At 38.6% G+C, this 12,531-nt stretch overlaps 1 protein-coding gene across 1 annotated transcript in view; it reads right to left on the minus strand.

The window, feature by feature from the left end:
* The window catches only part of LOC116816345 (connector enhancer of kinase suppressor of ras 2-like), a 518,029-nt gene that overhangs the window by 358,105 nt on the left and 147,393 nt on the right, over positions 1-12,531 (minus strand). The window contains exon 2 of the mRNA XM_075068744.1: positions 3,219-3,382. Coding sequence (XP_074924845.1) covers positions 3,219-3,382 — 164 coding nt within the window. The remainder of the gene's footprint in view (positions 1-3,218; positions 3,383-12,531) is intronic.

Here is a 12,531-nt window from a genome sequence, read left to right on the forward strand (position 1 = left end):
GCTTATACTGTAATTGTTGCAATGTTAACATATGAAGCTTGACATTGCAAGAAAGTTATTGGGAATCAAATCCATTCACTTATGAGATCATGATTCAAAATTTGGCTCTAGCATGACTGACTGACTTTTTTTATGCAGATCACTGGGTTCCTTCTCAGCTAAGTGTGCTTGGCACTCAGCTGATTTCATAACTCAGTACAATCCAATACAAATATAAATACATGATCAAAAGTTTACATTTGTCAGTCCTATCTTAAAACCCCTAAAATTATACACTGGAAGAAAAATTCTAAAATGAAATTCATGTAGCATTTTATTCAACAATGAGAATGCAGGCCTATCAGCCAACCATGTGAAAAAGTCAGTGGGAAAACTTAACCTGGACTTTCTGATACATCATTCTCCCCAGGGGGTTGGGTCCTGTACATGTTCTAGTTCTCCCAATTTTCGAGGAAATAAGCAGCTTTGAGACCACCCATGCAAAGTGCCAGCCCCACCAGAGGGCTTTCCTCTTTCTACTGGCAACATGGCTCACACAAGAGCACTACTGTCATAATCTCAGGAATCTTCAAGGAGTCTTTATCCTCCTTGGAGATGAAGGAGGTACATCAGCTGAGCATATGCCGTTAATGCTGTGATGAGCAATCATAACGTCTGAATGTAGCATGGATTTCCTAAAATATACTGTAGAATACAGAAGAAGCTGCTCAGCTCAATACTCTCATCCCTCTGACCTGAAACTCTACAGAGCTCTTACTGCAGTGTTTAAAACAGACGTTCTGCCATTTTGATTAAGTGAGGACAAAGTTGCTCCAGGCCATCACCCTCTGGAGCTTTTGATGAAGTTTCCATTTTTTTCTTCCCTTCCTACTTTGAACTAGAAAAGGCTAGCAGTGTATACAAAATTCAGGAAAAAAAATTGGAGGATAATGAAGTAAGACTAGAAAAATTAAAAATGAGAGCACACATTATGCAATACCAAAGTCCTTGGCTGCTACTTCCTCCTCCGATCTCCTTCTTCTCAAAAAACCCCTCTACTTCCAACAACCTGCCTTATTCCAGTTAGCACAAAGATGATCTCTTGTCCAAGTGAATTCAGGAATGAGAGGTGTACATTCAATATTTGAGCTGTGTGATTGCTCATCTAGCTCATGGAGGACTAGTATTACTTTTCTTTGACTGGATAACATAATATCTAAATACTACATCTGTCTCTGCCCCTAAAGTTTTATTTTGTGATTAAGCTAATCTCAGATACAGGTCCAAATGGTTTTTACATACAAACCTTAACTTCCCAAAATGTTCACAAAAAAAAGTTCATTAAAAGGATTACAACCATAATCAAAGCAAAATTCTGTATGTTCGTTAATATTTTTCTTACAGCTACTCCCAATATGTTCAACTTGCTCCCAATATGATTAATATTAATAAAATTTCAGACCAGAAGGTACTATTATGATAATCTAATCTGACCTTCTGCATAACAGAGGCCATAGAACCTCACCACACATAATTCAACTAGATTGTAATCACATGCACTTTGGCATCCAATCAATCATTTATGTTTATCCCTTGAACTGAGATCTAAGATGGAAACAACATGGAGAAATTCTAATACTTTCTGTGTCCTGTAAATGTAAATGAACTTAGTGATTGGCTGAACAAGAAGTAGGACTGAGTAGACTTGTAGGCTCTAAAGTTTTACTTTTTTTTCAGTGCAGTTATGTAAAAAAAATTGTACATTTGTAAGTTGCACTTTCATGATAAAGTGATTGCACTACAGTATTAAGAGGTGAACTGAAAAATACTATTTCTTTTGTTTCTTTTTTTAAGTACAAATATTTGTAATACAAATAATATAAAGTGAGCACTGTACTTTGTATTCTATGTTGTAGTTGAAATCAATATATTTGAAAATGTAGAAAACACTCACAATATTTAAATAAAATGGTATGTTATTCTATTATTAACAGTGGAATTAAAATTGTAATTTATCCCAATTAATTTTTTAATCGTTTGATAGCCCTAATGAAAATATTTTAATAGTACCATCAAGTGCTGCCAGAATCACCTATTGAACGGAGCACAGTCTTTACTGTAATGAAGAATATCAGCAAGATGTCTAGGACACTTGTCATCAAGACTACAGTGTCTTGACATTTTGTGAGGCTATACATATTGCACTGGCATACCTTTCTCCAGCTTTACACCACCACATCCAGCCTTGATAAGTACCCAAGTGACACTTCTATCAAAAAAAAACAAACAGTTGTTGCTTTCTGTATACGAGATGCTACATAGCCAAAAATTTGAAGCCTGGGCTCCCAGACTATTCATCACACATAAAACATCCTCCTCTTTTTAATTACAATTTATACTTTCTTGTATCCAAGTTCCTCTGCCTCTGAGCCTTACCTGGACAACTTCCGACAACATTTGGTGGTGGTGGTGGTTTTTGTTTTTTTTTTTTAAGATTGGTGCCATCACATTTAATTTTATCAACTGGTAGGAGGCATTTTAAGAGAAAAAAAGTATAGTACATTACTGGCACCCAGACAACTTGAACAGGGCGTATGTAACTCAGTAACTTTTCACCAGCCAGAAAATAAGTTTGCTTCCAAACCTGACTCTTCTGCACATTAAAACTGTGCTACTACAAAGCTAGCAAACTGATCACATGGTGTCAGTATTTAATGTTTAGGGTAAAAGTCTACTGTGATTTTGCAAAAATGGTTTGAAATTAATTTTAAAATCATCTTCCAGTCTAATTAACACTGCCTCCACAATTTCTGCATTAACTCCTTGAGTGCTGGCATGCCTTGCACATGCAGGAACTATATGGTTTACTGCACTATGGTAAAGTTCAGTGGAACGTAAGGGCATATGGTATACAATCATTGGGCCATAAGGATGCCAGCGCTGATCATGCATGGCATATGAATACAGCACTCAAGAAGCTAAAGGAGACGACAAAGACAATCTATGGAAAAAGACTAAAAATAATATTAATGTTTTCAGAAGGAAAATGGTTAACTCATTTGTACTTACAGAAGCGTCTGCAAACATCCTATTTTGAAGCAATAAGGAACAATATTTAAGTAAGGCAGGAATTGGTAAAGGTGCTATATTTCATGCAGTCTTCATTATCTTAGCTTTGGCTAGGAGATGCATAAACCTATATTATTAAAATGAATGTCCCCAAAAAACAGCCTACTTACCAATGCACAGAGCAGATCAACTGCTTCTAAGATTAATTCTTGGTGTCCAATGCGAGTGACTCCCAGTTCTTCAAGTTCTTGATGAGTGATGTGCAACAGCTGTTCTCCATTGATTTTTTCCCTTTCAAAATTTTTAATGTATTGCTGGAGGCAGTCATCAAGGCCTAGTTAAAAAAAAATAAAAAATAAGCATGTTCAGAGAATGATGGCCAAGAGTGTCAAATCTGTAATTCAGTCAATGTACAAAGTCTCTATGGTCCTGAGAAACACTACAGTTTTCATATTTTTAAGGATGAAAGTGCTTTATAAATCTAAGGTGATTCGTTGACCCTATAGCATGATGAATACTAGATGCCAATATGGTTTTCCAGCCAGTAATACTTGCACCATTTTTATTTTGATTTAGATATAATTGAAAAATATCCATTGTGGGCTATAGGCATCTTAACCCAAAATTAAAATTACAATCAAATCAAAAGCAAAACCAGCAGCTACTCCTATCTTGCAAACGAGAAAATGACCAAATCAAAAATTAAGCTCAGAAATTATTCTTTTCCTCCATTAAATGTCATTTTTATAGGACCTTTGTGTCTTAGTAAGCAGGGGAATGTAGCATGCCCTGAAGGTAGAACTATTATTTCTTTTCCAAATGATGGAAAAGCATTTCCAAAACTGAGGACCCTTTACAGAGGCCACCTTGCCAAAAGTTCTCTCTCTTATGAACCAACAGAGCTCCAGTTCAATGCTGCTGCTGACTGTTTCTGTCTCAGTATCAACAGAAAGAGTCAGTCTCACCCGAAGGCACTTGGGGTACATGGATAAAAATCAACAATTTAAATTCTAATGGAAACCAATAACAACATCACAGTATTCAAAAACAATATTTGCCAATTCTATTACATTACTCCCAGAAGTAAAATTTTCAAGTATGATAATGCTATTAAAGAAAACATTTAACATTTGGAGGAAATGCTATCTGAAGGTAGGCTTTAGAGACCTAACAGGCTATCCAAAGGCTAAGCCAAATCAGAGGCATCTCCTTCCTGGGATTTCTTTTCTAAGGCTCTCTAATAGTATGAATCATCTTTCTGCTCCTGAGACGGTGTCAGGAAGAACCCTATCATGCACACTCAGCCTATATAACAGTGTCACTATCTGCTGTGTTCAGAAACGCTTTAAAGTTCAACAGACTCATTTACCAGAACTCCAGTAGCAACACTTAAATGTTAAGGCCTCTGCCAAAGACCTAGATTCTTTAATTACGCAAATACTTAAGAAAATATACGTGCCTAGAATTATGTTTCCATTCCAAATTCAGAGTTCATCTAGCAAGAGTAATGGATTCAGTAATAGCCATGGTATTCTAAAGCCTAGACCAACAAGAAATGAACTGAATCTGAGCATAAATCTCTCTGAATCCTCCAAAAATGGTTTCACAGCAACCTGTGCTTTAAATCTGAGGCCAAGACAGCTGTTCTGCATATGTAAAATGTTCAGAATATAAATCAGACCTATTTCTCATCTAGTGAAAGTTCAAGTATCAGAGTTGCCTCAAGGACTGGACTTAGAATACGGCCAGATGGAACGGTACACTGACATTGGCCTACATTGCCCCCATGTTAGACAAATCTTTTATTTTTATTTTTTTTGCCAAACTCCACAAAACAATTTCAACAAGAAGAGTTTATCATAGATCTCTCCAGTAAGTTGAGAGGATGTTTGCTTCTCATGCCTTCCTCCTACAATGGAACAGGCAGGGTCAAAACCCATCAAACTTGTCAATACAAAAAAAACCCAGTAGGTCCTGGGCATCTAAGACAAAGTATCTCTCTGCATTACCCTCCATGTCGCATAGAATCCACAGAAGTATGGTGTTACCAGCATGGATGAACTAAGCAGAAGAGGAACAGCACTGACAAAATCCAAGAGGACCATATGAAGATGAGAAAATAAACATACATCAATAGTGGCTGAAAAAGCAAAGTAACAAATCTGAGTCATTATCTGTCATTGTAGAAATGCTTTGAACTCTCTCACTAACACAATATAAAAGAAATAAAGAAGTTACAGGAGGCTTCAGTTCCATAATGTATCATGTAAAGGGACGCAAAACTATAACTACCATGCTTTTGGGTATCATTTTTTTTTTTAGACACCACTTTTTTTCCATAAACAACAAACTAATCTTTTAAGCAAGTAGTCTTATTCTAGAAATCAGAAGATGCAGTTTGGCAGTGATAACCAGAGACACACATTCCTCTGTGGCAGGACAGGCATGCTGAATAGACTGATGAATACAGTTCTTTATGAACCTCCTAGAATGCTTCCAGCAATTGATTACTGTCCATTAGTCTATTAATCAGTAAACCCCTTTCAAATAATAATGTAGTAAACTATCGTTCATATTTCCAGATTTTTACCATGCACCACATGTATCTTAATAGATAATACTTATTAGCATAAAACATTGTTGCAAAGTGTGATATAATACCAACACATGACCAAATATCAGGGTAAGCTGACTTATCAAGAGCCATTTCCCCTGAAATCACATCACCATTTGGTCAGAATTTACAAACAAAGTTATGATCTAGAGGGATCTTCTACTGAAAATATTAGTAGAAATCTGAAGTTTAAATCTAGATCTCCATATCTCCTTTCAGCAAAAACAGTTCATGTTATCCATTGTTTCCCAACATACAGTGGTTTTACATACAGTATCATACCAGATCATAGTGTACTATTTTATTAGCAAATAAAAATGTGACCTCATCCAGACATATTATAGCAAAAGGAAACTGCAAAGCCAACATGCAAGACTGATTATACACCAGGCCTTCTAAATTAATTACAAAAAAAAAACAGGCCAGAAATCTATACCTGCATGCAGACAATTGCAGAATTAATCCGACTCAATGGTGCAAAACAGTAGTATGGCTTACATGTTAATCTTATACCTGGAGAGTCTTCCATAAAGAAAAGAAAGAGCTACTGCTCTTCCTAAAATCAAAAACCCTAATCCAAACTAGGACAACCTGCAGACACTTCTCAATATCCTTATATTTATTGAATTACAGATAAGATACAACAACTTCCACTAAAAGTAATCTTCAAAGCAACATGATTTAGTTGGGGTTGGTCCTGCTTTGAGCAGGGGGTTGGACTAGATGACCTCCTGAGGTCTCTTCCAACCTTAATCTCCTATGATTCTATGTCTATTTGTCACATTCTCAGGTGCAATCCAGACTAATGAGGGGTTGTGACACCTCCTGCCCTATAACCTTAGGTGCCTTAAATGTTCTGCTGCTGTGGCTCACAGCCTGGACACCAACAGCCAGTAAACAAGCATGCAGGCTCCTGAGTATGTGCATGCTTTCTAGCTCTGATTCAGTGCTCAGACTACAGCAACTGCCTACAACACAACAGATTCATTCTAGCCTATCATCCAGTTACCTTATGCAGAGGTGACCCCAAACACACTCCTAGTCCCATATTTCCCCAAAACCATCTGCCCTAAAGCATCCAGACCTTTCCTGGTACACTTAGAGAAATTATTAACTTTGCTGTTTCCTTTAAAGTAACAATACATCAACTGCTTACCACCTCACTGGAATTAACTAATACTTCATTCTAATCAAAGCAGTGGATTGCTTTATAGTAAGAAGTAAAACAAGTTTATTAAACAAAAAAGTTATAGGTTAAGTGATACCAAGCAGAAGGAAGAAAGGTCAGAAAGTGTTAGGGCTGGTCTACACTATGGGGTAAAATCGATTTTAGATATGCAATTTCAGCTACGTGAATAACGTAGCTGAAGTCGAATATCTAAAATCGATTTACTCACCCGTCCTCACCGCGCAGGATCGATGTCCGCGGCTCGCCATGTCGATTCCGGAACTCCGTTTGGGTTGGTGGAGTTCCGGAATCGCTATAAGCGCGCTCAGGGATCGATATACCCCATCTAGATTAGACGCAATATATCGATCCCCGAGCAATCGATTTTAACGCGCCGATACAGCGCGTAGTCTAGACGTGACCTTACAAACAAACCAAAGTAGGAATATGCTTTTAAGAATAAAATTTAGTTTCAGCCAATTACAATCTTTGCCTAAGAAAATTTCTTGCTTATAATCAATGTCCAGAGACTTCAATCTCCCTTGGCTGAAGGACCCATCCTTTGTGACCTCAAGAGCTCTGGCCTCTTTAGTTTTTGAAAACCATCTCTCTCAAAATTAATTGAGCCTGCTGCAAGAGGAAGGCTTCCTGGGGGCGCCATCTCCATTCCCAGTGGAGACTGTTAAGTCGCCATCTTTCCCCACTTGCACTCTTGGTGGCTGTGTTTACCCTGCATGTATTAATGCCTTCATTGTCTCTGCCTGTTGACCAGGCTGGTCAGACAAGCAAATACTCATTCCTTTGTGACCTGGACATGCTGACTCTGTAGCTACCTTGTGAGTTTTCATGGCTCTGTTTACCATCTATGTAAACTGCAATCCCATTGTCCCTTGTCAAACCTGCTTCATTTGTATTCAAGAGCTGGGCAGACCTGTTATCGACTTCAAATACATACTTTAAAACATTATAAGAGAACATCTATAACTCCACATATAGTATTAATACATATATTTCACAATGATACTACTCACCAGTGTATCATTAGTTTTCCAATTATATATTACGGGGCACATGTTAAATACAGATCATGAAACCAATGAATTGGTGTAGACTGGTCAAGACATCTGAAATTCATTGCCAGATACCAGGGAGCCCCTTGCTCTCTGGCTTTGGGATGCTGTTATGGTCACATTATTTTAACTGTATGTGATTGAGTCTATTCACACTACAGAGTGAGGAAACAGGAATGTTAGAAACAACGTACTATTTTTGAAGTACAAAACCAAAGTAGTCAAGAATCGACCGCCTTTCAGATCTTAGATAAAAAAATATATTTTGATGTTAAAAGGCCTCCAGCTCAATCCCCTCTGGCAGCTACCTTGTCTGTACATGTGTAGCCAGAGTTCATAATCAAAGGCTGAAAATAGTATGGAGATCTGATGTCCAAAATTCATGCAATAATGAAAATAAATTTGCTATGTGGAAAACCTCAGTATATGGTGCCAAAATGGTTATTACATAAAATTATAATTTATTCTGATAATGTTAGGTCTTTACAAACTTGCTTGCACCTTCACTGAATGAGATACTAGTATTTTCATATACAGTATGCTTAGAGGATAACATGTTTGCTATTAAAAGAAACGTTGAGGCTAATTTAAAGGAACTGATAGGAAATGTTCTTCTTTGTCATCTAGGTACAGACTTCAAGTGTCAAAGGGAGATAACACTATATTTATACCCCAAAGAATGTTTAGCAGGCTCTGAAATGTAGTTTGTAACTTCTACTTTGCTTTAACTTTATATATGATTTTCTTTTATGCTGTTTTGAAAGGCGTATATAAATATTAGTTATTGTAACTGTGCTGTGGATAGACATTGGATAGGAACTGAAAGTTGTAAATGTTATAAACTGTAGATTATAAATATGAAAACCGGTTGCTCAAAGAGCAGGCAACTAACATGATTGCCTTATCAAAACTGAAGACACACTAGTCTGGTGTTAAGACTTCACAGAATATTTATGTTTTAGAAAGAAGTCCTGACTTAAAAAAAACATAAGGATGTTCTGCTTAGGACAAAGAGGAACGTAGAGATGTTATCAGAAGTAATAAAACTATATCGTAAAAATGGGGGGGTTGCGCCCCTTTTGCATGAAAAGAGTCTTTGGTAAACATACTCAAAAGGTGCTAAGAAATTTCCCTATTGAAAGTAATTTTTTATAAATATTCTAAAATCTTCATTTAACAAAAATATATATATATGAATGAGAAATATTTTGGAAAAAGCCTTTGTTTATTCCCTAAATGTTTAAAAGGTCACACCAACTTCTTTTGAGATGTATATCTACAAATGTTATCCAAATGCAAAGTTTCTAATATAATAACTTCCTAATATCATTGCTATATAATGAAAAGATGCTTTATGTACTAACATGGAATCAAATAACCTTGCTAGATTGGTTACCAACACCAGAAGCCATTTGTGTATAAAATTATTGACATTTAATTGGAGAATGAATTAGTTATCTGGAAATACATATGCAGTTTCCTTACCAAACACAGAAAGACAAGAATCACCTCTCCAAGAATTGTTAAAAATAAAAACAAACAAACTTCTGAGGACTCTTTAAAGTTAAATAGTTCTTACAGTTTTTAAACCTAAAAAGACTATTTTGACTGTTGGGAGATCTTTATATATGATATAAGGATGCTTAGACTTACTGGACTCAGAATTTCAGCTGCTATTAAACCCTGATGAAACTAAAGGGATGTCTCAGAAAATGGACTGAAGAGAAGAAAAAGTTAAAACCCCATCCTTACAAATGCTCTGAAAATTTTGTCTGATTTACTCCACCAAGTTAGGTCAATGTATTTTGCTTTGCATCAGTTTATTTGTTCATGTGTCTACAGTAAAATTTGTCTCCTACTCATATAAGCACCCTGCTGCTGTGGCACAGTAACACCATCTCCCCAAACAGTGCTAAGCCGTGGTTGATGTACTATGGTCACAATGCAACTGTAGATACTGCGTGTCCTGAATTGACCCTAACAGTCCTCCGATAGCTAGCTGTCCAACAGTGCCTGACAATGACTGCTCTGATCACAATTCTGAACTCCACTGCCCAGGGTCATATAGCCTGGAAGAGCTCCCCTCCTTTAAAGTCCTTGTGTTTTTCTGATGCCTTTTCCTGTTTGTCTAGCTTGGCGAGCACATTTAGCAACTCTGCCTTGTTGTGTGCAACTGCCCAACCAACCATGCTGATTACAAGCTTTAGATATTCTCCTATCTGGCACAGAGAGGAGATGTTGGATCTCCTGAGCCTTTGGGGAAAAGAGGCTGCCCAGGCATGGCTATGGACCATTCATAGGAGCAGGGTCATCTATGAAAAGATTGCCCAGGGAATGCAGGGGAAGGATATGACAGGCACCAATCAACAGCAGCAGTGAAAGTGAAGGAACTGAGACAAGGGAGCCAACAGTTGATCTGATACCAAGTGCAGATCTGCTACTTTTACAGTGAGATGTATGCTGGTGGAGACCCTACCAGCACCTTGAAGACCACTGCAGATACCTCAGTAGAACCCAAGATGGAGACCCCTGCCATGAACAGTGAGAAGGATGGACATGCCGTGGAGTGCAAAAAGGTCCAGCTATGCCTGAAGCTAGGATCTTCTTTGAGACTCCAAAGTAGTCTAACCACTCCCCATTAATGGCCCTAAACACTTGCATGACAACAGCCCCTACTTTTTCAACTCCAAAGTCATTTCCCACTGACATTAGCAACCTGGTGTTGCAAGCTTTCACTGTGTGATCACCACTGATCTCTCAGCTATCAATCCAGCTCTCATTCTGGTGTCCATGAGCTGGAGGGCTGGCCTGAGCTCGGCACACAGATCCAGGAATATGGCCTTTTGCATCCAAAGGTTCTGCAGCCACTGCTCATCATCCAACCTCCATTATGATGCAACCTCACCAGTCAGTACTTGAATTTTGGGCCCCAAAGCGGCACTTCACCATCTGCAGCTGCTTCCTGATTGTCACCAACAACCTTGAGTTGTTTTTCACTAGGTCCCTCAGCAACCTATCCTTGAAGAAATCACCATATCCCCCCATTGTTGTGGCTCTGCAAACTCCAGAAGATTGTTCATCCCATGTTTGCAATGTTCATGACAATAGTGCAGAGCTGTGCGAGCTCCATGCTTCTGTCAGAGATGGCAGACAGTGTACAATTTTTTAAAAAGGCACGAAAATTATAGGATATGGATGGCATTATGGGATGGAGAAAATTGTACAATGGGTGTGATGGGTTCCCCTCCTCCGGGGTGCCACCTGATGTACTGGGGTAGCACTGAGCTCGCCTGTTCCACCAGCCTGGGCTCCCTTACACTGATCTGCTGAACCCGCCCCTCAAGCCTCCTCCAGCACACACAGCTAGGGACATACCCAGTTGCAGAAAGACGCAGACACTGAGATCAGCTCTGCATGTGAAGGCTCAGCTACGGAATTGCCCAGCACTCAAGTGCACACCCCCTCTGGAGTGTAAACCCAAAATTGTATTGTTTTGCACTGCACAGAATAAGTTCATAAAATTCACTCCCTTCCTCCATGGGGAAGAAGATATGCACAGCTTTTTGCTCCCCCCTCCACCGTATGAATTCCACAAACTGGTTTCAGAGAATACAAAAACAAGTTTATTATTAACTACAATAGATAGATTTTACATGGATTATAAGGGTTAGCAAACAGATCAAACCAGATTACCCAGAAAATGAAACAAATACGCAAGTTAAGCTTAACACTAAAGAAACTGGTTATAAGCAGTAATTTCTCACCCTAAATGTTGTTTTAGGCAGATTGCAGAGTTTCTTCAAGGCTAGCTGCTCTTGCTTGCAGCTTAAAACTCCAGGTATTTCTTTCACAGGCTGGACACCTTCCCAGCCTGGGCTCAGCTCTTCTTTTGCCCATCTATAAACTATTTTAGTATCTGTGATGCACTGAAACAGGATTAACTATTATTCAATCCACTTTGGCCAAAACCGCCCCAGAGGGACTTACGCCTTGTAAGGCTGAGGAGGAATTCCATAACCACTGGACTAAAGGTTTAAGGGAGGCCATCTCCACTCCCCTGCCACACACACACCCTCACCATTTTGTGTGAAATTAGGCATGCTTTGAGTATGCTTATTGGATTGGACCCTGAAGGTAAAATAGGCGGGGAAATGCCTATCTTTACCTGATCTAAGGATCACATTGGGGTTGGGCATGAGATAGGCTCCCAGGTGCTTAAATTGAAGCAGCAGAGTTAATTCTAGAGGCATAAATTTAGGCACCTATGGGACTTCATCTGAGGAAATGTAGGCACTGAGGTGTTTTAGGAACCTCCAGAGTAAGCTAGCAGTTTAACTGGGGGTCCGAAAACATCAGTGGTGCCTAAATTTTGGACTTGAGCATCTAATTCCCACTGCAGGTGCCTAAGTCCTTTGGTGGATCTGAGCCTTGGTCTAAACCTTACCAAGAGAAGAGTCCCCCACCAGAAGCAGTCCCACTCTCAGACGTGCAATCTGTGTTAAAAGCTGTCCTTGGAGAAGCAGCCAGAAGAGACTGTGACTGTGGTAACCATTTGTGTTTTGCTTTATTTAATATTGTCTTTTCCTTTATTTAACTGAGTAGTCATAGTTAACTATTTTTTTTTTTAAAAC

This window comes from Chelonoidis abingdonii, chromosome 8, assembly GCF_003597395.2.
Source record: "Chelonoidis abingdonii isolate Lonesome George chromosome 8, CheloAbing_2.0, whole genome shotgun sequence".
In the NCBI taxonomy this organism is placed as follows: domain Eukaryota; kingdom Metazoa; phylum Chordata; order Testudines; family Testudinidae; genus Chelonoidis; species Chelonoidis abingdonii.